The 27,049-nt window shown below is 33.5% G+C and overlaps 1 protein-coding gene across 1 annotated transcript in view; it reads left to right on the top strand.

Moving 5' to 3' along the window:
• GLRA3 (glycine receptor alpha 3) overlaps positions 1–14,360 on the top strand; it is a 142,979-nt gene extending 128,619 nt beyond the window's left edge. The window contains exon 9 of the mRNA XM_072625150.1: positions 13,593–14,360. Within this exon, the coding sequence (XP_072481251.1) occupies positions 13,593–13,871 (279 nt within the window). The 3' untranslated portion in view covers positions 13,872–14,360. The remainder of the gene's footprint in view (positions 1–13,592) is intronic.
• Positions 14,361–27,049: the final 12,689 nt, after the last annotated feature.

The raw sequence follows: 27,049 nt of genomic DNA, 5'->3' as shown, positions 1-27,049 counted from the left end.
TTTGTAGTTTAGCAAAGTTTTCTAGTAATTATACAGGAATCTAAATATTCACAGAATGTTATATTGAAACAAGCTGTATAGAGCTCAGAAAAGTTTTCCAAATTATTGCCAATGTATTTACTGTTACAAATAAAATCTCTTATTTGAATTAAGAAAATCAATTGCTTTACATATGTTAATTCTAAAAGGTATCACAGGAGAAGAACTAGGATTTTAACTTAACCTAAATCAATCTGCTATGATAAAAGTTTTATTTTAAGCTTTTTTCCATCTATATTCTTCAACCAAATATCTTTTTATCTGATGAGACAGAAGAAAAAGAACCACATAGCTGGTTGATCTTTTCTTCATTTATATATGTCTTTATGAAAAAAGTCACTAGGTTTGGCATGTTACTACCATGTCCTGACTTAGGCTGGCACCATGAACATTTTGAAATAAATCTATGAAGGGATCCTCTAGACATTATTTTTACCCACAGATAAACAAACTGGTCTTAAATATCTTCTGCTGTTTTTTATCCTCTCCTTTTTTTTCCTTTTGATAAATGTCAGATCATATTTTAGAAACATAACTATAACAATAAATAGAAGGTTTAGCTTTATCCTACATTCCAGTGCCAATCCTTTTGTTGGTTTTTCTTAATATAGGAGGTGCCCACTTAAAAGTACAACCTTCTAGTTTGGATTTTGGCAGAGGAAAGAGTGACTAGGAACTGGAACATCAAAATGTTTAAGTGAAATTAATTAAAACTTCAAAAATGATAGTTTCAGTTAAATAGTGTACATCTCCTAAGACAGAAAAGATTCGAAGACTTTTTTAAGCTCACTCCAATATCACATGATAACTGAAGTTAGTTCTTGGTTTTTCTTAATATTTCATGTACATCAAAATAGCTACTTATCCAGCTATGTCTTATGGTAAAGGAAGACACACACACACACACACACACACACACAGAGAGAGAGAGAGAGAGAGAGAGAGAGAGAGAGAGAGAGAGAGAGAGAGAGAGAGAGAGAGAGAGAGTGTGCTGTTTCTAGAAATGTCTATTTCATTGTACTGTGGGAAAAGTACTAGAAAAATCTGGCAAAATGTCAAGAATAGAAGCCTCAGGATTGTTCATTTATATAATATTTTGCCAAAACTTGATCATATTAAATGGTATACTGAGAAACATATTAGATGGACAGATTTTAAAATAAGAGAATCTTCCCTCTCTGTTCTTCTCCTCACTATTCTCACCTTCCCACCTCTTCTCTATCTTCCTTTACTTTCTCTTTCCCCACTTTTACCTTCCCATCCATCCCCTGCTCTCCACTCCCTTCCTCTTAACATTATAGTCTGGTCCTTACTTTTAGAGTACAAAACTAAAAAAAAAAAAAAAAATCTTACCCTAAGGGTTGGCATTCTTTTCCTGATTCCTCAGTTGCCAAACTGATAAAGCTATTTTTCATTATTTATTATAAGTTATAAGCACTGCCCATTTTCTCCTCATCTTTGTTTTGTTGGAGATAGAGGAGAAAAAATTCTTACTTATTCTTTTTTTTTCAGATTTACTTGGCTTCCTTCCTTATGTTTTAACTAGTATTCATAGCTCCTCTATTTTTGGGAATTAGAGGGAAATAGGATAATACATTAAATATTTCAAGATAAGTGGCATTCTAGAAGAAGTCAATGTATCACTACAGGGAGATATAAAATGACACAAATATGTCATACCTATCATGAATCATGGAAGCAAGATGATTGGATGTATAAAATAGTGGACTAAAAGTCCAAAGGACTCCACTTTCAGTGACTAGTGATTTAAATAGAATTAACAGAGTAACTGCTCTTTACCTCAGTGTGACAGATTCTTTTCCACATTTACATAAAAATATTTCCACCTTGTGGAAATCTTAGGAATATGAAATAACAAACTGTGATTTGGAAAATTAGAAAAAATATGCATTTGGCACGTAAATATGCATACATGCATACGTATATATGTTCATATATATGTATATATTAAAAGTAAAAAATGAAGACTCATCTTCAGGAATCAGCACACTCTAGAAATTTAAGTTAAGGAAAAAATTCTGGAATTTTCTAAGTTCAGTACTAACTGAGGGAGAAAGTCCTGGGTATATGAAGACTCTATTTGTTGATAACCTATGTTAAGATGTTATATGTCATTCAAACCAAATGTGCAACTTTATTGAATTATATATTATTTGACTCTGATTTCTCAATCCCTCTTGGTCCACTTTGCCTTCCCACAGACAGAAGCTTTTGCATTGGAGAAGTTTTACCGTTTCTCAGACACGGTAAATTCACTTTCTTAACTTCAACTAGAAGATTGCGGTCATTAGTTAAAGGCTAACAGCATATTTCTGCATGCAGGCAGTGTCTGGTGGGGAAACAAAGCCCATTTTTATTTTAAAGTAATAACAAAATCATCAGCAATCTTAGCTATTTCTTGGACCTTTCCTTCCTTTAATTTTTTTTTTTCCTTACGGGGAAAAATTGTCCCATTTCAGCCTTTTTTCACTTGGGGAAGGCATTTTAACTATCACCTTAACTACTTTTTTTTCTGAGCTCTTTGATAGCTCAAGCTTTTCTGGTAAATATATATTTAAAGAAAAAACAGTTCATATTTTCATAACTATTGTCAAAATGAAAACAATGAAACATTTTACCCAAACTAAGTAGTATCCAAATGAATAAAAATTTATCTATTTTTCTTTTTGTTTCCTTTATTTAAAAAAAGAAAAGGAAAGTTGCTCCAAGGCAATCCTATATTTGACTTGAAATGTTCAATTGGAAGAAAAACAAGTCTTTTCAGATTCCATATGTGTGTGTACCTAATTCTTCATGTTGAATTTTGATTGAGATACATAAGACAAATGAACGTTTCTGTTTGCAAACTACTAAGTTCTACATATGAAATGAGGACAAATGCTTGGGGAGGGGGCAATTGGGGGGAGAAGCATAAGTCAATAAGTATGTCTTGGCAGACTGTGCGACATATGGTGCTTAGCTTGGGGGAGAATGCTATGCCATATAAAAATGATTCAATGAAAATGGAGGAAAGGTGGACCTGTTCTATGTGCTATCTGTGCTAATGGAAAATGGTATGTCATCATTTGAGAATACTAAAAATACTTAATCCATGAGATAACTTTGCTTCCAATGCTGTTGACAGAAGAAATCTGAAATGATTTATAAAGTGCTTAAGTTATTTTATAGTATGTAATTCCATACTATTTTCCCTCTGCCATTAAAGTTGCATGCTCTTTCTTAGATGGGCGGCTTTTCTTAGACTTGTTATATTTGTGACGTTTGAATTGGTTTCTAGTTAACACTAAATAACGATACATAATTGCTATGCAAGAGTTATTTGTTAGACTAATAATTTGTCATTTGATTGCATGGGATTTGCATGCACAATTATGTCTGTAGCATGGCAACATCTTGCCTTTGGGAAATATTTATTATTATTTTTCACCTAGGCCATACTATGTTTTTATTATGTTTAGGGGAAAAAATTTCAATTAAATGTTGCTTTACCAAAAGATACAAGCAATACTCCAGTGGAAAAAAACAGACAAACTATTTGTTCATAATTTATACATCTCAAGAGTATTCAATACATACCTACTGATAATTAAAATCTTACCAGTGGTATCAATTCACATAATGGACAATCTGATTATATTTGAGCAGTGGGGCACAAACCAAACTATTCTTCAATAGTCTAATTTTTAATAAACTGTTGATTATTTTGAGTTATTGAAAATGTATCCATCACTCAGGACAGAGAGCTGGCCCTGGAGTCAGGAAGACCTAGGTTCATAGCCTGCCTCAGACTTTTGCTAGCTGTGGACAAGTCACTTAACCATCATAAGACTCTGTTTCCTCATCTATAAAATAAGGAAGAAGTTGAAGTCATTGATCTCTAAGTTCCCTTACATTTCTTAAGCTTCTGATGTTCTTAGACCTTTTTAATAACTAAGAAAGAAAAGAGTGACATGCACACTGAACGGGTAACAAACCAGAGTCAGATGAGAAAAGGAAAGGATGTTATCTAGATGTACAGATAAAAAACTACAATTGTAAGTATATTGAGGGGAGACCCTCAGGTATTGTCACTGAAATATGTTTTCTAAAATCAAAGGCCTATTTATTAACACTTGGAAACTTCTCAGAGAGAACAGATTTGTAACATGTATCTCGAAACATTCAAAGCAGATTGGAAAGCAAGTAGACCAATAAAATATACTACTTAGAAATTAATCTTTTGACTTAAATAAGCACTTATAACTAAATAACAAAGCAGAGAGGAAAAGTGGGACAGTGAATACAGAGCTAGCCAATTAGAAAAGAAGATCTGCTTTTAAATCTTGCCTCTGATTTGTACTTTATGACCTTAAGAAAGTCATATAAACTCTCAGTGTCCACCAAGAGGCAAACCTCTTGTGGTTTTAAAAGGGGCTTGTTTTCTCAATGAAATTCTAACTTCAGTTCTTCACTAACAACTGAGAGAGGAATGAGAATTAGAGGGGGGAGGGGAGAGAGAGAGAATGAATAATTTTTAGCTAACAAGTTGTTCACCAACTAAAACCTTCTGGGTGACTGAATTCAGTCTTTAACGTGCCAAGTTGTGTATCAAGCTGTGTTTTGCCGTTCAGATGCCCACTTAAACATAATATTGGTCTAAAAACTATCCATTTAATTAATTCCCCTCATTCTCTTTAGGGTTTAATTTAAAATGTTCCTAACTAATCTACAATTTTTCTATTGGACAATTACAATGAATAAAATAGAGCAGAGCTCAAATTATCTTTGAAGATAAGGGGACACTAGGATGCCATTGACAAAAGATACGCCACAACATTATTCCAAAGGAAATTATTGGTCCAGGTCTTTTATTCCAATGTTCTGTTTGTCATCTTTCGCCCTTACTAAATAAGATCCTTCACTTTTTTGTAAATAATGAAAGTTTGCCCCTGGTCCAGATTTCCCCACCCCACACTGTTGGGGAGTACTGTGTGTTAATTACATGCCCTGTGGTAAATGTCCATCCTTGAGCAGTCTGGGAGTTTGTGTGTGTGTGTGTGTGCGCATTTACTAAACTGTATTAGGTGGAAATTGCTTCGCTCATTGATGATTTTATTGTTTTTGTGCTATGTAGTTATCAAAAAATGCCAAAATGTTTCTGAATAACCCAAGGAGAACCATGTGAGAGAGGGGGACAAAATGCCCGTGCTTCAATTTATTTGTTTCTTAATATAATTTCAGTAGCATTGCAGCAGGACAATGCAATGACTTAGGGAAATTACAATCTCCTAGCACATATTATTAAACATTATTACTATAAGCTATTATGTATATTTACAGACTAAGCCATGGGCTAGCTGGTACATCTATGGAGATAATAACAAATCCTTTGAGTTTTTGGAGTTACTATTAATCCTTTTAAACTATCTGGAGAAATTATCTCTAAGTTTTCAAGACAAACAGCTACAATAAACTTAGTTATCCTTGATGTATGTGTATACAATAATGCAAATGATAAAAGAAAAGTTCATAGAGATAAACTTTAGCGCACACACAATATTGATTGATTTTCTATAAAGATATAAGAAATTCTAAAAGATCTTATGCCTGAAAAATCACTAAACACATACACACAGAGTGCTATGTTATTTGTCGTTATGAAGCAAAAGAAATTATGTGAATGGATTGCATTTTTCTCAGGAATTCTTGTAGTATTTTCACAAACATGGTAGGTCCCCTGATTTTAAATTATGCATTCTTTTTTGAAGTCATACTGTAGTGACTTTGATGGAGTAGTTGAAACATCAAACAACAGATAGACAGATAGACAGACAGACAGACGGACGGACGGACGGACGGACGGATGGACGGATGGATGGATGGATGGACAGATAGACAGACAGACATATATATGTATATATACACCTGCAATGGATTTTCTGTCTCATTTTTTTTATATTTTCCTCAAACTACTGCATAACTAAAATTTGTGAGGATTGTAGTTATTTCTTAGCAATTTTCTGGGGATTCCCTATTCTGTTTGTAAGATGGTATTTTTAGAATGTTAATTTTCAACTCATATATGAAAGTTTTGTTCTCATCCTTCACTTTCTTCTTCTTGTCTGTTTTCTCATTCAACGACCAGAATTATAGCACATCAGAGCTGTGATAGACCAGAGAGATCATTTTAGAGATGAGAAAATCGAGGCCCAGAAGACATATATGGAAGAAACTCTTCCAAGGGTGCCTCTTTAGATAGTGATTTAAATAGTTAATTATGGACCAGTAATTTCATTTCTAAGGTGGATTTTAGAACATGTAAACCTTCTGCAATTCATCAGGGCTATTAATCCCCTCCAACCCCTATAGAGTAATAACTTCTATTTCCCATGTTTCTCCTGTCCTTTCCAGCTAAGAAAAAAAAATTTGAACAGAGAATTTTAAATTTCTGAAATGCAATCTGTGACAGTGAAACAAGCATTGAACTTTTATTCAGAAAGATCTGTGTTCAAACTCCACCTTATACACTTGGTAGCTATGTGAACAGTCACTTAATGCCTTTAAACCTCAGTTCCTCAGTCCTAAATTTAGGGTAGGGTTATTTGCCTACTTCATAAGGTTATTATGAGGCTTAGCAAACCTAAAAGTGTTGTGTGCTGGACATCATCATTTTTGCCTCCTCTTTGAGCCATAAAAGACTCTGGGTAAATATTAAATGCAACCTAATTGTGATGTTAAAATGGAAAGAAAATATAAAGGTAGACATATAATTTTGAGGTGGTAGGAGATTGGAGAGCATCAGGACATATGATTTAATTACTATGAGGAACTCCTTCCCATGGAAAATGCCCCATTGATGCCAATTTGCAACTTCTCCCTAATTTGTATTTTGGGAAATTCCTTGGGAAATACATTGAAGATACATTGTATCGAGTTAGGATTTAAACCTTGGTCTGTCTGACTTCTAAGCTGACTCTCTATGCATCATGCCATGCTAGATATGACATATAATTTTAGCATTTCTAATTTTCTAATTTGGGGACTCAATAAAAGTAGGAAACCTCATTTTTAATTTTATATACCAAGCACTGGGTATAACCAGAAATATAAAAAAAAAAAACTTTGGGTATCTGACATTACTTTAAAAAATGTTATTCAATATATGATTAAATATTTTTATCCTTTAAAGTTTTAATGGCAATTTACTTCAGAAAAGAAAATAATTTGTATACTATGCAGGGTGGCCAAAAAGTCTTAGTGTAGTTTAATTCATATTAAATGTTTAATGAACATTTAAATAAAGATTTAATAATTGTCAACGTATACTAATGCTTTATTAGAGTATCACAAAAAAAAATCTTATCTCTGTATTGGAAATGATACGAGAAGTGAATTGTCCCAGGGTCACTCAGACAATAAACAGATCCAGGATTCAAACTCAAGTTTTAATTCCAAATCTCCATCCTACATTGGAGGGCTTAAGTTGTATCAAACCTAAGACAGCTAAGTGGTACCAGAGTCAGAAAATCCTCAATTCAGATGCCATCTCAGACACTTACATACTAGCTGGTTGACCCTGAGTATGTTACTTAACCTCTGCCTGCCTCAGTTTCCTCAGCTATAAGATGAGGATAATAATAGTATTTACTAACTTCTGCCTGCCTCAGTTTCCTCAGCTATAAGATGAGGATAATAATAGTATTTACTTCCCAGGGTTATTGTGAAGATTAAATGAGATAATATTTGTAAAGTCCTTAACAAATTGGCACATATTAAGCACTTAGTAAATGATTATTTTCCATCCTTCCCTATTTAAATTAAATCCAAATTTGCATAGTAAGACAAATTCATTCTTTAACAAAAAAAATGGTATCTGTTCTGTGAGACAATATACCAATGCATGTAAAAATACATGTAGCATTTCAAGGAGTTATGATTAGTTGCTGGAAACAATAAAATTAATGTCCTACCTACCTCCCAGAGCTGGAAGGAGACTAGTTTATAAAACTTAAAGTTCTATAGAAATGTAATTGTTATTAATAAAGCAATGAAATAATTAAATTTTAATAACATTACTATTTGTAAAATTTTTATCTGTTTTATAAACTCAGGTCTTCCTGACTCCTGCATTGGTGCTCTATGCTCTGCACTACCATCTCACCTCAGACACGACACTCATTAGCTGTGTGACCTTGGGCAAGTCACTTAACCCCAATTGCTTCATCCTGGGTCATCTCTAGTCATCCTGATGAACATCTAGTCACTGGATTCGTATGGCTCCAGGGGAGAAGTGAGACTGGTGACCTGCACAGCCCTTACTCACTCAAAACAAAGTCAAGTGCAAGTCATGTCATTATTTCTCTTATGGCATGGTCTTCTTTGGCCACAAAGGACAAATACACATCTATTATAGAAACAATGAATTTATTACCTAATAAATAACTTGAGAGTTACCATGGTGGAGTAGGTAGACATGGTACCTGGTAGGCTCAAGTTGTTTTAGTAGCAGCCTGATATCATTCTATTTCTTCTGGAATGCTTCTACTCTAATGTAAAATGAGAATAGGATCAGTAATTGAAAGATGAAAAAACTTTAATGCTAGTTCCCTCTGCCCCTGTCACAAGTTATTTCCATATTCTTTTGAAAGAATTTGGAGCTCAAAGAAACTGTAAAGACTATCTGATCCATCTCTCTCATAGAACATATAACAATAGCTTAACTTCCAAGATGTCAATTTTTCTTCCTCTCTAAAATGAGGAAATTGGACTAAGATGGCCTTTACAGTCCTAAGCAAGTCTAGATCTATGAATTTATGATCTAGAAGTTCAGAAAGGCCAAATAACTTATTCAACTTTATAACACATTTCCCCTTTAAGTGAAGAAGGGTAAAAACATGTCATCAGCTAACACACAGGTATATTAATTGATATACTCTTCCCTTGGCTGTTGACCTGACTCATTTTTAGGTGGGGGGTGCAGAATCTAAGAGTGCAATAAAAACAGCTTACTTATATGTTTTAACAATACAAAACATTTTCCACATATATTAGATCAACTGATTATTTTTTTTTTTAGTTTTTATTTGGTTGATTTCATATGAAATACTTAGAGAAAAATAATACAGATAATATTTTAAAATATCAATAGGTGATTATTGAATTGGTCTCTTATATACATATATAAATATAAATATGCATATATACATATGGAAATATCCTTATTCAACAATCTAAAGATGTTCAATGGAAAATTCATTGGCTTCCACTGCTTATGAAATTGTATTAATATCTTTCTACAAATTTCTTTGATTCAGTCCATGTATATACATGAAAAAGTACCTATATACCACTCATTTGTAAAAAAAAAAAAAAAAAATTAAATCATTAGGAGAAATTACCCCTTTAAAAACATCCTATGTAGGATACAAAGAAATGTCAAAGTATGATCCCTGTCCTGGAACAGCATTCAATCTAACTGGTGAAATAATATATAAATATCTAAAAAGTTAAATGATACAAAAAATCAAAAATAATAGTTTACTATAATAATGAGTCCTCATCTGATTAACTTTCAAACGAATGGTATAAATGAAATAATTGTAAGACTTCAGAGGAGGGAAAATCATTATGGGTAGATTACTCAAAAGTGTCCTAGAGGACATGAGTCAGGTCTTGAAAGACAAAGACGTTAGGATTCAAATAAGTCATGGGGAAAGGTAAAGATTATGGTCGATGAGGCACAATCAAAAGCACAAGATGTGGTCATGAGACATTAAGGAGAATAGTTTGACTAGTCATAGAAAAAAGGCTAAAAAGAAAAATGAGTAAAGACTGTGGTGGCTTTTGGATGCTAGGCTAAAGAGACTGGACTTCATCATGTAGGGGATATCCTTGCAGGTTTTTTGAGGAAGGGAGTTACATGAGGAAAATGGTATTGGAAAAGTTATTAAGTATTTAGTAAGCTTTTGCTATGTGCATAGCACTAGGGATAACAAAATGTAACACAATATAAGTTCTTAAGGAACTTATATTCTAATGAAAGAAAAATGTAAAAACAATTGATAAATTTTACCCACACACACAGGATACAAGAGTAGATGGAAAGCACTTCAGAGTGTTTTATAACATTTTTATGTTTCTCAAGCCCTTAGGATATAATTTACTGTAGCATTTTACTTAAAATTAAGTATTTAATTAATTATTCCCTGGGAGACAAGAACTAAGCAATATGGAGTTAATTTACCCTTATCTTGACATTTTAAATTGTCTAATGTACATATAAAAATGAATTCTGTTCTTGATTCAGTACAAAACATGAAAATATGCATCTAATAAGAATTGATAGATTTCCATGTATAGTGAATATTTGATCATAAGATTTGTCATACACACATTATATATACATATATGTACTATATATGTATATGTGTATACATATATATATATACACACATATAATTTGAAGCATAGTTTCTTTGAGATAGATAAAATTGTGAGCTGGATTTTGACTCAGAAGACCTGAGCTCAAGTCTCTACTCTCCTACTTATTGCCTGGTACTTTGAAAGTACTTAATAAAGGCTTACTGATTGTTTGTTATCTATGTTGCTTTGAACCAAGCTACCTGGTCCTCAGCATCCTTATCTATAAAATTAGAGGGTTGCACTAGATGGTGTCCCTTCCTTCTAAATCTATAGCCTCATAACCTCTCAAGTCCTTTGCAAATCTAAATCTATGTTATTATGGGCTCAAACTTCTATAATGATGTTAAAACAAGGATGGGGATGGAATCATGGTCATAGTCAACTCCTCTCTAGCAATTATTGCCTTTTATTTCTCTGAAGGACTCACATGAATAAGTATCAACACCTTGAAGTAAATGTCTCTTTTCTAAATTATTATAAAGGATACATCAGGGATAGGATTTAACCAAGTAAATCAGCTGCAGAGAGCTTTGGATCATGTCAACATCTTGGGTATTTGTCGATTTGCCTCTGATCAAGTACTTGAAACTAGGTGATAATTTATCAGATGAGTTAGCAATCCTTCCTTTTGTGTTGGATTCAGATGAAAAAAGATAATGAGAGATCCCATTGAACCACACTGCAGCAAACAGCTGATCTGCCTAGAGAGTAGTTCACATTTGGAGGTAGCTATCTTACCTGGCGTACAGAGGGGAGAAGCATTATTTACAAAATTGTTTACACTTCATTTTAGATGTAAGCAGTACACTCCTAGGGAGTCATTTAGTCACCAAGCTATTCTTGTTAAGGATTTCAAAGCAGCCAAAGATAGAGTATTTCCATGGGGATGGAAAAGCTGTCAGTGTGAGTGAATATGCACACTACAATCAAGTATAAGAGAGACTACATTTCTGATGATGTCAGAAAAAAAGTTAAATAATACTGGCTTGTCAACTGACTCATCAATTTTATATCAGTTATTATTCAACATATATAATTGCCTATAAATTTTATAATCTCTTTCCAAAAATAGGTACACTGTACTTTCTCAAGTCAAATTGACATACATGACACAATTACTCAAAAAAATTAATTTGATCACAGCATTTCTCTTGGCCTCAATCTTATTCTCACTGATATTTCCAACATCAACTCATGAAATGACTAAAATTTTCTTAGTCTTTTATCTTTTATTTTTGTGCTTAATTATTGTACCTTTGCCTATGATTCTAATTCAAAAACCTGCTGTCTTTTTCCTCCACTTTTAAATGGAGAGGACTAAAATCCTGCAAAGCCTTAAACTATCAGTAGCAAGAAAGCACTCTTGATGAAGTGTTACATATTCTAAACAACTCTAGTAATTTACCATTACGACCTCCATGAACTTACTGTCATATTTAGACTAGTTTGTTTACCTTTTTTGAAAATCGATGTTCTTTGACATCAATTAATGACATATAGAGAAATGGAGACCTCATAAGTATATGCCAATTACCAAATTTAGTGACTATTTTAAAAAATGTTAAATTATTTCTCCATTTGCATTTTAAAGATGAGCATATTTTCAGCAAGTTGCTATTTTTCAAGGGAAAAAAACAAAAGTTTTTTTTCAAACAACAAAGAATTATTAAAAAATTTAAGTCATAACAAAGTTCAATGAAATATAAAGATTAATGTCTCCTAATTGTTTTAAATCACAAAACCAGGGTGCTTATGAAGTAGTTGAGACAATCATAAGTTTAGATTTCAAACCATTCTTTTCAAAGACACTTATTAAACATCTAACTTTGTGCATGGCCTATATTCTTCATTTTTCCATACAACAGGAGTTAGGAACACGTAGAGTCAGAGTTCAGAGTAAATAGAAAAGTAGAACACAGGAAGACTAAAATAAACTTTCCCCAAAATATCCAATAAAATTTCTTTGGTCAACAGATTTATTACATCTTTAGCAAAAACAAAAATGAGGTTCATCTAAAAAAACTGCAAATATTCATCAGGTCTCCTGATATAGTGTCAGGAGACATCATATTTTTATTATTTAAGAATATATCTATCAATATGCAAGTTTACAGAGTCATTTAAAAGTGAATAAATCATTTTTCATGTGGAGGTTTTTAAAGTCATTGAGATACTAGCAGAGCATTGAAGTCCCTTCCAAAATACTTTTTAAAAAACCTGTTACATGATTACAATATTTGACATATTGACAATTTATGTTTAATGGCAACATAAGAAAGGTAACAAATAAAATAGGGGGAAAATTGCCTTTTAACATTAAAACAATTATAATCCTAATTTTTCATGTAATATATATGAATAAGTAAAGAAAAGATCTGTAATTTTTTTCAGGTTGGAGAATTCCTGGTGTGGGAATTACTTCCCCTGACATAGATGATCATTTTCATATGGTTTAGTAGCTAAATCTCTGAGAATTACTGGCCCACATAAAAGTTCAATGATTTTTCCAGGGTTACACAGCTTAATCAACTTCAAAGGTATTGGATAAAGATGTAAATCCAGTTTTTCCTGACTCTAAGCTTAGCACTCTATCCAGTATGCCATACTGCCTTTGTATATGGTAGAGTGACACAAATACACACACATATACATATAAAACACACATATAGAGATGTATGTCACATTGGCATGTAACATATGTGTTGACATTTTAAATTACGTGTACATATGAGAAGCACTATAGCATAGTGAATATAGATGGATGAATTGGGTTCAAACTTTACTTCCGATATACACTAATTATGTGACCCTGGACAGGTCATTTAACCTCTCTCTAGTCTAGAAAACTCTGTGATTATAAACATCAGAGGACGTGACAACCTATATTGGTAGAGGAAGTTCCTTTTCCCAATAAAATCAGAGGTCTACTCCCTCTTCCTATATCTGCATATACACATATGTATACACACATATCTATCAATATATAGATGTAGATAGATATGTGCATCTCTATACCTATATAGAAACAGATATATCCAAATCAAAATTCAAAGATACCACAACATCACAGGTCATTTCTCTCTGAAAATCATTCTATTACATATAAACTCTTTTTATTTCTCTTGTGACAGGATGATGAGGTAAGGGAAAGTCGGTTCAGTTTTACAGCCTATGGAATGGGACCATGTCTGCAAGCAAAAGATGGTGTTACCCCCAAGGGGCCAAACAATCCTGTCCAGATCACACCAAAAAACTCCGATGAAATGAGGAAGGTATTTCTTGACAGAGCCAAAAAGATCGATACCATTTCCCGAGCCTGCTTTCCATTAGCCTTTTTGATTTTCAATATTTTTTATTGGGTTATCTACAAAATTCTTAGGCATGAGGATATTCATCAGCAACAAGACTGAGTCCACAGAGGCATTAAGGCTTAGTTCTTCCATTTAGCAAGAAATATCTCTGTTGTATATGTTTTGTGTATGTGTGTGTGTGTGTGTGTGTATACATGCACATTTGCCTGCATAGGTGTGCGTATGTGCATGTGCAGCTGATGACAGGTGTTTTAAAGAGATATATGGAAAAGAAGTTCTATTTTGATTTGTTATGCAGTCATAATCAGATGAATGAAGATAAGTATATGCTATGATAAACTTTCTATTTCATATTAATTAAAAGTGACCAATTTTTTCATAGTAAATCATATCATTATATATTAAAGCTTTACTGCCAATGTGTTTTACAGTACAACTTATTACATAGTGGTAGTAACATACACCACTTTTTGGAGTTCCTATTTTTTTTTAATTCAGTGTTATTTCCTATTAAAGTTGGTTTAAAAAACCCCAACTGAGTCCCATAAAAGCAGTATCTACCTAGAATTCTTTTTGTATTAAAAAAAACATAGAAAATAGTAACAAGTAAATATGTCTACCTGCCACTTAAATCACTGCTTAATTCAATAGAATATATCAGACAAACTCTCATTTTGGTGTTGTGTTGACACAGCCAATAGCTCTGAAGGAGAAGAATAAATTTTATAATACAGAAAATATTCAACTTTTTAAAAGAATAACTTAGTGTTATGAAATTTTCATAACCAGGTCATCTCTCTAGGTAACTAATATAAAAGGCCCAGGAGGCCAGATAGCCAATAAAATCCCCTTCTTAACCTTTATTATTCTCTTTGAATTACGGTCAGCTCAATAGGAATACATTGTTTTTAAAGAACTGTTACGCCTGTGTATTTTTAATTATTCCCAAACAATGTTTGATAAATGTAAGGGAGTTTTTTAGACTTTGATAGTTATTTAACTTTACTCATGTGATTTTGGTTAATAATTTTTATTGTAGCTGAAGATGAAGCATTCAGTGAATGCTTCAGTGAAATGTTACATTTTAATATGGCATGGGAGCTGAAAAGGTAAAAGAAAGTATTTAAAAGTTGAGACTAGAAATTGATTTAGTGAAATTGCAATGGAATTATAGATGAACGTTGGAACACATTTTCCTATGAGATTTATATGTTTTTAAAACAATCCAAGTTTATAAGGACAATGCAATTTGTTATATAAATATGCTGCAGGATAGAGTCTCTTTCCCCAAAAGCTTTTAATTATTGAGTTTTACAAATTTGAGGATGTCATAAATGTCGAGCACAATTCTTCCAATGCACAAGATACCTCCTTGGGAGTCTTCACAATGTCATCAAATTGAAATGGAACTCAATATTTTAGTTCCAATTATTTGGTTGCTCTTTCAAGCTATTTGAACCCAAACCAGAAGTTATACTATGATAGAATAAGTGTAATTATCTCACTTGACATTTTTTGTGGTACATCAAATGTCCCAAATCTAACCACCCAAATTCCATGTTTACAGTACAAATGAAATAGGATTTAGGATTCTGGTTTGATTTGCTTGCTTCCTCTATTAAATTGCCCTTGAGTAACTACTCATTTTATAAAAGCAATACAAACAATTTCAGATAATTACCGCATACAGGTACCCAATGGGACGCTAAAGGGCAATTTACTTTCAAAGAATTGTTTCTGCATTGGGAGAGTTGAGAACAACGCAAAAATAATCTAGTAAAAGCCCTTTCTTGAGCTCATATAATCTGGCAGTCTAGTATTCTGATCTTTGTACACTGACAAACTGAAATTTAGAACTTCCATTTAAATAAAGCTAAAGATGTTTCTCAGTTTTAAGGGCCACAATGCTTGATGTGCCTGGGCCTTTGTAGCAATTAACTGCACTATGGTCTTATTATATATTGCTTTTAATAATCCTTTTTTTAAGCATGGCCACTTTCACTGCTCAAATTTCTCTTCTGAGACATAGAACACAAGTTGCTTATTATCTTGACATTATAGACAAACACTGCAGCTAAAACAGCTTGTTACTATAAACTTTATTTTTGAAAAGTGTGTATCCAAAAGCAAAAGAATGTTTGAGGCAAACATATGCTGCATTGCTAGCAGCCCAGTTCATGTGAACCAAACCTTAGCAACATAGTTTACTAAAAACAAGAGGCTAGAGAACATGTGTTGGTGTGTGTGTGTGTGCGTGCGTGCATGCGTGCTTGCGTGTGTGTGTGTGTGTGTGTGTGTGTGTGTGTGTACGGTTTAACTGGAAGGAGAGTGAAAAGGACAGCTATTCCAAAGTGTCCCTGAAAAACAGTTTGTATTTAGTTCTTCTATCCTTTATCATATTATACATCAATATTTCCCACTAATTAATAATATATGTTGTCTTATCCCCAAGCAAACAAATATATGTTAAGTATATGGAATATGGATATACATAGCCATGCTGCATTTTGGCTACTAAAATCTACTCTAGATATCAGCTGTTTCTAAATTAGAGGATGAAGCATAGATGACTCCAGTGAAATAATTACTCTTAAACAAGTTCAAGCAAGAGTGGTTTTGAATCTTTTTCATATTTGTTTCTATATCATTATGTACATATTTTTCCCCTAAAAGTAATAAGAAATTACTCCCATATACACATGACTGACTATGTCAAATGAGAAAATTGCACCTGGATGTAAAAAAAAATACTTTTAAACTCATTAACTTTAATTGGATCTTTTTTTAAATGACAAAATATAATCTCATTTTAACCTAAAAGAGAAGATCTAACTAAATAAGTCTTTCAGAAATCAATCAGTATTTTGGATTAAAATGAATCTACATAAAACTATGGCAACTATTGTGATTCAATATATTGATAGAAATGAGTTCTCCAGAAAACATCACAAGGAGGTAAGAAGCTAACCATACATTCACATAGCCATAGAACTTTAATCCTACATATACAACCTATATTAATATTTATGTATATGTGTATAGTATATATTTATATACAGCATATATGTCTTTGTACATACACATACAGTCCATACATCTAAAATATGTATAAAACACACATATATGTAGACATACATATATATATGATCCAAGATATAAGCAAAAATATGAAACTATACTAGCTCATCATCCCTAGATTCTTGAGTATCATATCAGCCTAGGATATAGGATTGCCTCATTCCCCTAACCCTTAAGAGAATACTTGAGCACTGATCCTAAAAGACCTCTGTCAGGACCAGCAGATGTTTGTAAACATACCCCCCAGATTCTCATTCCACATCTAGTTTTGTTTTGTTTTGTTTTGTTTTTTACTATGATTATTTCTCCATCCAAGGGTTACATCTGGGTGATCACAGTGGTGAGTACCCAATCCTCCCCAATTCTTAATAAGTTTCAAATCCATAATTTCCTTTTCAATTCTACCTATTCACTTCATAGACTTATGACCAAGCTAAAGTACAGAATTCCCAGGATTTCATTCTCGGGTATGTCCATTTTCCTGCAACATGGCTATACAATCTGGGTGGATGAATTTTCATCATTTTAAAATACATTAAGGTTCATGGAGCAAGTTTGTATAATTAATAGAGCTGGACTCGAAACTAGGAGGACCTGGGTCCAGGTTTCACTTCTGACAGCATGCTGGCTGGTGTGACTCTAGCCAAGTCAATTAATCTCTCAATACTATAGGTAATTCTCTGACTCTGAGGAGCTGAGATGGTGATGACTTGTATTCATAGAAAGTATTTCCTCACCCAGGATCCTTATACCCATTGAAATCAGAGGTCCACTATTAATCTCCTACAGCTATTCACATTCTTAGAGAAGACTGCAGGAAAGAGAAAAGACATAACTAAAACTGACAGGCTAATTTAAATAGCAGTTGCTATAAGAACCTTTGCCATCTATAAGTAGCTTTTGTCCTAAGGATAAAAAGTCATCTCTGTATAGCTGACTTTTTCTTGAAAAAGAAAAAGCATCCTCTCTTTTCTTCTCCATATTTCCCCTCTCACCTTCCTCTCCCCCTTTCAGCTTTCCTTTCCCAGAATGGAACTGTCCTCTTACTACCACTTTCTTGAGGACTAGGGCTTACCTCTTTTCTATGCCCCCACCATTCAATTCTCCTTGCCTTTTCCCAGTTGACATACACCCTTTGCCTTACACATCAACTGCTCTTTTCCTAATCTGATCTGTTCAAGACTACCAGCCAATTAAGTCTGTCAACAGAATACCCAACCCCTTGAAATTCACCTGTACCCACAAAACCCTTATTCTATATAACACAGAGGCTCATAATCTGGGGTTTACAGACACCATTTAGATTCCAGATAAACTTTTCATCTTGGTAAACCTGGATTAAAAAGAAATATGTCATTGCTTTCATTAACTTTTAGTAAAATTTAGCATTTTCTTTCAAGTGTTTAAAAACATTATTCTTAGAAGATGTCCTTACCAGACTGGCAAAAGGGTCTTATCTCCCAAAATTTAAGGAACCTCTTATTTAATAGAATAAAAATGGATTATGAGATACTCAAGTTCTAACTTGGAGGAAAATTCATTAAGTATCCCTTTGTTATGTTAAAAAACTCATTTCATAGCCATGGACTTTGTATTTATTGTTTTTAACTTCTAAAATATATTTCTTATACTTCACAGTACAGGTGTTAACATGTACTTCCCAAATTTATCATCTGCTTTAGCCAGAAAAGAAAAATTAATTAGGTCCACCGACCTGGCACCTATTTTAAGAACATCAGTCAATAAATGTAGAGTACAAAATATTTGGGGAACATATAGAAAATAAAAGTGGTACCTAGCTTCAAGGAGCTAACAAGGAAACCAAAACTAACACATATAGAACAGAAATATGTGCATATAAATAAAGTAAATTTGACAGGGGATGAGGGGATGAGTCAGGAACTTTGTTGGCAAGTTAAAGCATGTCTAATTTTACTAAGCAAATTTGTTTATATTCTCAAACTTGTCCTTTCAGTCATATTCACTAATTTTGAAGATAGAAATCACAATTTGCTTCTTAATTTAGGAACATATTTTACCAGATTTATGTTACTGCCTGAACTGTGGGCTTTTGGAAACTGTAGCAATGCTCTTGGTAAATGGAACTATAATTAAATAATACACTAAATAATCACCAAACATTTCCTGAGTGCTTTCCAGGTGAAAAGTTACAGCAGTCAAAAATTGGAAAATTTCAATGTAATTTTCAAATGGATCTAACATAGGAAAATGCCCCCACTACCACGGACTATGCAAGCCAACACAGTCTACAATGAGATTCAATGTTAGAGCTAGAAAGGATATTGCTTTTATCCAATTTTTCTGTGGCATTAGTGCTAGACATAAATAGCCATGAGAAACAAAATTAAGGATGCTAATAATAATAACCACACTTTATGTTTTGAAGCTCCCAACTAATTCAATGAGGATTCTTCTCAGTGCTAAAAATCACCCCTAGATATTCAATGCATTTCTTTGGAAGCAAGGCACTGAGTGTAATACCACAGTAATGTTCTCTCATTATTTAACCAAATAAATACATTCATTCCATGGTCCTAATGTTAAGTATAAAATATAACTCTTGCACATGTGAGAAATTTGTGAGATACAGTCCCATTTGTCTTCTGCATATTAAAACATATTATCAGTTCCACTGAACTGTCCTTCAAAAGAAATAACTGTCATTAGTACAAAGAAAAATAGTGTGGGTACAGATGGAATACAAAACCTCCAAAGACCCCATAAGTAATAATGCATTTGAATGTGCAAATCAGGCTTCTAAAAGATAAGAGCAAATTGACTTTAATGCTAAACCCCATTCATGCCTTTTTGAGAAAGGACCTTCTCAATTATAGTTGGGGGTTTTGTGTGTGTTTTGTTTTCTTTTTGTTGGTATTGCAAAAGATAAAGAAAGAAGAAAGACAGTTCCATGCTATACTCAAGGCTGTCTGACCTTTTTAGTCACTGACCTTTCCAAAATCTTAAGGATTGCATTTTGAAAGTCATGAATTTTAGAATTTTAAAGTTGGAAGGGTCCACTTACGAAATCACTCAAATCATTCCCACTTTAACATCTTCACATTTTCATATGTTAAACAGAGGCATCAATTCCAGAGGAGGTTAAAGCTCATACAAAAGGGATGATTCCCTAAGGTAGAGGAAGTATCTAAGGCAGCAAAACTTCTCTCAGACACCAGAGAAGGGAATTTATATTCCAAGAGTGGACCAAGGACATAGAACTCTCTAGTAACAAGCTAGCACTTTCCCCTAAAAAAAGTCTGCCTTTGTTGTCATGGGATTGTAGAGTGATGGATTATCCTATGTCAATGTGACCCTGGAAGTCAAAAGGCTAATTTCAAAATGGAAATATAAAGTCATATTTCAAGTATAAGGGTCCTTAGTTCTTCCGAGTAGTACTATAGCAATGTTTGCACATTTCAGTGGATTTGATAAATTCATAATGTGTGGTGTCCAAAATGCAGTAATAAAGTTATATGAAGTAAAACATTTGTCAAAATCACTTTGCTACAGAATAGCAAAGGATTATACTAGATTTCTTTCCCAAAATGGCCAGATGTTTGTCATATGTTAACAATGACCAGTTTTATTGGAAAGCTTCCTAGTGTTTTTAAGAAGGAGTCTTTCCATTATTTCTTATAATTCTCACGTGGTAAAAATCAGAATGGAAATATACTCATTTTATTCAATACACTTGAACCTAGTCTCAAAAAGCACTCAAAGTTTTCATCAGCTAAGTAGATTTCAAGAATCCATAATTTTTTTGCTCTTGCTATTTTCTCAATTTCTTTCTTCAATTTCCCATAATAATTTCTATATTAAAATGAGAAAATTGGAAAAGAACATGTACTATACATTTTCTAGTGCAAGAGTTCATCCTCTGCTATCCAGAATATAGGAAACTCCAACTTGAATACTCTTGGTGAAGGGACCTCATCGTTCATTGTTGAATAGTTCTAATTGTTTTTGTGTTTCCTTAAATTGAATCTAAATTTCTGGCCCTGTTACTTCTACCAGTTTTTCTGCCCTCTTGAGCCACATAGAATAAATCTATTCCATTTTGCACATTGTAGCCCTTCATAAAGTTTCTCCTCACAAAAAAATCCATGTATCCTCCCTTAATCCTGTACCATGAGTTTTATTTCTACTTAAGCCACTTATAAATGCACTTTAGTCTTGAAAGATAAAGAGATACTTCCATTTAGTACTAGAATGAAATATAAAATTAGTATGTAGCATAGACAAATCAAAATTTATGAAAAATTTCTGTATTATATATGCAGTAAAATTAAAAAGAAATGTCTTCCTTAACCTAAAACCATATTCAGCAAAAATTTTTTGTTATATTTACAAGATTCAATTGAGGAATATATGGGGAGAGGTGACAATATTAAAAGATCCCTTACAGCTAATTAGATAAGCAAAAACCATATTAGCCCAAAAGAATTCATCTTTTCACTAAAGATATGATGAGATATAATTGATACATTAAGTTGTTTTTATAGCAACAGCTGGTCTTTCTTTAGGGTTGATTTTAGCAAAGATGCCTTCAGGCAACCCACAACTTTAATGTTGTAAACATATCAGCTCTAATGGCTTATGATTGCAGATGAGAATGTTAGAAGCTGTGGGTTAAGTGCCAGGGAAAAAATATGTATATATAAAGATTTGGATGTATTGTATTTTTGACATGCTTGAATATGATTGCACTCTTTCACTTTCATCTCTGTGAAATATGCAAGTTGCCATCTTTGAGTTTTTATGCAACTTACAGTTGAATGGTGATCCTAAAAATAAAAATGGGCTCAAGTATTGACATTCTTCTACATTCCATGGATGTATACTAGTGTGTTCTGTCAACAAAAACAAATAAAAAGAAATGTGCCATAAACTTTCAACATCAGGTTTTAACATCATACAGTGAATTTTGTGATAGTGAGAAAAAAAAATGTTTAAAAGACAACCAAAAGCAGTATTACCATGGTATTATGTAAATTACCTGTCTGTAGTTTTCAAAAGTGTCTTCCTGAAATTTGTGTTCCGATGCAAAATGGCAGGAAGATTTCCTTTTCTTAAAATTATATTAAAATGTCATGCATGAATTTGATCAAATCGCTTTTGGTTGTATTATCTTTTGTTCAGCATTATAACTAACAAGCTCTAGTCAGAGCTGTTAACCCATGTGCAGCTTATGCATTCATGTAACTGTAGACACTTTGATCAAATGGAATAAAGAAATCTTTTTTTCCAGAGCATGGATTATTCTATATAGTATGTTTCACTGTTCTGGGCTGGACCTGACTCAGGCAAAATTAGTACCTTAGAAGTTTATGTTAGAACCTGGAACACAATGACACACTTAGAAGTCATTCAACAGTTACCAAAGGAAACTTACTTGGCCATTGTAGAAAGATATTCAATAAGGATAGGCATTGAGGATTTAAGATAATTCAGCTCTCTCCCCCAAGTTGTCAGTTTTGACCATCAAGCATCAGAGATGGTACATGGAGTACTTTCTGGCTGCTTTCTGGTAACCAGGGAATGACGTTAACATCTTGAGTCTTTAGTACTACAAGCTAACCAAAACTCAAACGTCCTCCAATATCTTTTAAGGAAAAATTTGCCTAAGTTGAATGAGGTTTGGGCATTGCTTCTAGTATAGTCAAAAAAGCACAATTTGGTAGATTTAATATTATTTTTATAATCAGTGTTTTCTTAAAAATAACCTGGATTTACTCCTTAGCTATAATATGATCCCAGGAATGGTAACGATGTCTATCATCATAGCTGACTTTTACATAACATCCTAAAGTTTGCAAAGTGTTTTTCACATAATACCTGATTTGAGCTTCCTGGCAATGTAGATAAATATGTAAAATGCAGAAGCTGGACATCTTAGAGTTCTCTTTTAGCTCTCCCTATATCCATATATCCTATGAAAAGATCAATGAAAGAAATGCGAACTCTAAAATAAGGCTTACTCAGAAGTGATGCAACAGATATGGACTTTTGAGTAATACCTTAAAAAAGTAGAATTCCTGACTATAAAACCAAAAAGATGACAATAGATGCCTCCAATTATAAAGGGACATTAGAAGATAGACTATTATGAATGATGCTGTGCTCCACATGAGAAAATCAAGTTGTTGCAGAAGAGATTTTATCATTATAAATTAATATTTTCTGAGAGAATGGGTTTTTATGGAGCAGATGGGAAGCTTAGAAGTTCCAATAAATTTATTCCATGTTGACAGGCAATCTAGATTCATGGACTTCAATCTTAGTGGGTAAACATTGTGATATGGCAACATAAGGAGGTAGAGCAATCAAGCTAAATTAAGCAAAGCAATCACATCTAAGACTAAAGAGGTGATAGACCCACTGTGTTCTTCCCTGGTTAGTAGTGGCCCTTAGTGTGTTCTCAATCACCCACTATGATTTTTTTTTAATTTTTCAGGATATTTTCTTTTTTTAGATCTTGAAAGTGAATCCCTTTAATATACTTCTTCTGGGAATTTGTTTAAGTATGCAAAGTCCAGCTGGCAGGGGCTTTGGATTTAGGGGCATGGAGCAGGAAAAAAAATTCTTCTTTAGAACATCTTTACTAAATTATTATGGTAAGAAAGAGTGAACTCAGTGCTCCAGATAAGGATTTGGGTAACTTCTTGTGCAAGGACTAAGAAAGAGTCTGCAACATATGGATTTAAATAAGATAAATCAGAACAATCAATAATATTTTCTCAGCCTCCTTAAAAGAATTCTAGTCCAAAGGTTGTTGAAATATGACAGGATTAAAACTGGGATAGGATGTTCATCAATAACAAACAAGCTCGTTATGAGACCCAGGAACCAGGCCTGGCTAACATGAGAAAGATTGTCTTGATAAATCTATATACTTTATAGAAGTCACAAAGGAAACAACATCCACAGTTTTCTGAATAAACATGAGTTTGATTTTAGAGAAGCAACAGATTCATGCTTTTCCCAACAAGTAACCGGATGAAATCCTAAATAAAAATAACTCTTGAAAAGATGAAAAATCAACTGAAGAATATCTTCACTGAAGATATACAGTTTAAGCTACTATGAAAGGGTGGCAGTTAAAGTGGCACAGTGGATAGATCACCAGCCCTGGAATCAAAAGGACCTGAGTTCAAATGTGGCCTCAGACACTACCTGTGTAACCCTGAGCAAGTCACTTACCCCTAACTTGCCTCCAAAAAACAAGATCCTACAAAAAATAAATGGTGTAGTTTAATGGTTAAAGAACTGGCCTCAGAGTCAAGAAAATCCTAAGTTTAAGTCCCAACTCTGAAATATACTGACTCTAGCCTGTCACTTAACTTCCCAATTTTCCAAACAATTCTTTAAGACTAATTTGCCAAGCAGGTAGCAAAGTGCTTTTGTAAAGGGAATATCCACACTGGGAGTTCTCCATTCACGAGTCTATTTTGTTTTAAATTGCAATTATGAAACACTCAAGTTTGAGAAATAGATACTTAACATTCTTGATTCAAGAACATGAATGACCGATATGGAAATGCATTGGTCTCTCGAATCAAATTTTATCTTCAAGTTACCTTAATTTTAAAAAAATAGAATGCATTCACCAAGACTGACTTGGTTTTATATTAAAACTATAATTTTCATGTTTTATGAAAACACTGAAATAACTGAAAATAAACTAACTTGGGAAGGAAAAAATTGAAGGCAGAAGATATCACTGTTCTATGTTTGTTTAACAGAAAATACAATTTGTAGGGTTTCCAACAGTAAATACTGCAAAAAGGTGATGGGAGCTATCATACTTTAAAATTCTGAACACATTTTTACTAAATACATTATCTTTCATAGCTTGTAGAACATGAACAACATGCTAAGACTGGATTCTATTTAAAATTTATTTTGCATTCTGTTCTAACTTGGTGATCATTTCTGGAAAGATGCATCACAAAGTAAAATGATGAGCTCATATACAGGTAACATGAAAACTATTTTTAAAACTTCTAATTTGCTAATCAATAATTCTTTTGCCTTGAATGTGCAAATAAGCTATGTATCATGAAAAAAATTCACCCCTCTAAACATGCTTTGTTTCAAGATCACTACTCTACCATTCTAGGTATATAGTGGTCCATACATATGGAAAAATCTTTATTTTTTTTTTAAATTGAGCTTTAGATGTGGTCGTCAATGATGGGGAAGGTGTTGGTCATTTCACATATTGGACTGCAAAATAAGGAGGACAAAAGTCTTTCTAGGCCAAAAAACTAAAAATGGTTCAAGTATATCAAATTTCAGAGCTGAGTTCTTCTGGGAAATAACCTTAATTATAGAATTTATTGCCTGACTAGGAGAAGTGACACAACTCCCTTAATACATGCCAATTGTCACAGTAGGTCTTAGCTTAGTCTTCCCAAAGTGGAAAGATTACTTCTTTCATAAATGATTATATCATGAACAATTGTTGGATTCTTGACTTCTTGTCTTGCCCCTCTCTATCTGTCCTCTCTATCTCCCCTTTTACCTTCTCCACACAATTGTTGAAATCTTCCAGTTGCCTAGATCTGACCACATTAACCCCTTGCACAAGAAGCTTCAATGGCTCCCTATTACCTCTAGGATACAATTCTAACTACTCAGTCTGCCATTGAAAGGCCTTCACAATTCAGCTCCAGACAGTTCCAGGCTTATCATACATTTTCTTTCCTGGATACACTTTGTGTTCCAGAGTATGTAAACTGGCTTACATATTGCTCCCTGAATTCCAAATCCTATGTCCAGTCTCTGTTTATTTGCACAATCTTCTCCCCAAGCTAGAATTCACAGAATCTTTTAGGAACCAGCTTTTTTAAAAGTTCCATTTCATATGCAAACACCTAAAAAAAATCCTTTAACAATCCTCACTTCCCTCCTCAAATTATCAATTATAATTAAGTGCTGCATTCCCCCTACAATTAGAATATGAGCTCCTTAAGGACCAGAGCTGGGTTTTGCAGAGGGGGTGGGGAAGAGTTGTCTTTCTACCTCCACCAACCCCCAGTGCCTTACACAAAGCTGGTTCTTAATAAACACTTAATGGATTCAACACAGTTGTGCTGCTTTCCCCTAGGTTCAAGCAAATTTACGGTACAGATCATGAGATGGACCCTCAATGCTGAGTTATCTTCTGGCCTTATTTATTCACATCTCATTTCTCACGACTGTCCCAAATCTGTTTTCTCCTTTCACTGACAACGGTTACCTGACTCCTTGCATTTAAAACTTAGAAAATCTTGACTGAAAAGATTGAGGCCATCTGACCTTAGCTTCCTCAGTTCCTTCCTATATTCCTTAAAACTTTTCACCATTACCATTTTTTTCCTCCTTCTCTCCAGATATGGAAGAGTGGTACCCCTATTATTTCACTAATCTCTTTACCCTACCCACTTTGATTCTCTACTTCTTCTATAAAGACTTGTTCTAAGAATCAACTATTGTCTTTCAGGCACATTAACTTTCTTCCTTACCTGATTCAAAGGTCAGCTATTATCTCTCATGTACTTTAACATCCTTCCTTACAATTGGTTCCTTTTCATCTGCCTACAGACATAATCTCATAATTCGTTTTTTTAGAACCCTCCCCTAATCTCTCTTTATCCTATCCAACTATTGCCCCATCTTAGTCTTTACCTTTACTAGTTTCTTAAAATTTTGTCTGTATTTGATACCTTGCTTCCTTACAACCCATTCCCTTCAACAACATCATCATCATCATCATCATCACCATCATCATCATCATCATCATCATCATCTTCATCTTCATCACCATCATGTATTTATTATATACCTTTTAGTGCCAGGCCTTTTGCTGAATGTTAAGGATCCCAAAACAAAAAGGCAAAACATAGTCCCTGTCCTAAAGGGAGATGATATGTAAACAACTATGCACATCCAATAGATATACAGGGCAATGGGAAGTAGTCTTAGAGGGAAGAAGAAAGGAGGGGAGCAGGAAGGGTCTCTTGCAGAAGGCAGCATTTGAACTGAGTCTTGAAGAAAGCCAGAAGGCAGTATTGATGAGGAAGAGTATTCCAGGTATGGAAGACAGCCAGTAAAAAGGCAGTGTCATCTAATGTAATGTGTTTGTCCTTTGCTGCCAAAGAAGACCATGCCATCAGAGAAATAATGACATGACTTGC

The sequence above is a fragment of the Notamacropus eugenii genome, chromosome 7 (assembly GCF_028372415.1).
Source record: "Notamacropus eugenii isolate mMacEug1 chromosome 7, mMacEug1.pri_v2, whole genome shotgun sequence".
Taxonomy (NCBI): Eukaryota; Metazoa; Chordata; class Mammalia; order Diprotodontia; family Macropodidae; genus Notamacropus; species Notamacropus eugenii.
This window is presented reverse-complemented; position numbering and strand designations above follow the sequence as displayed.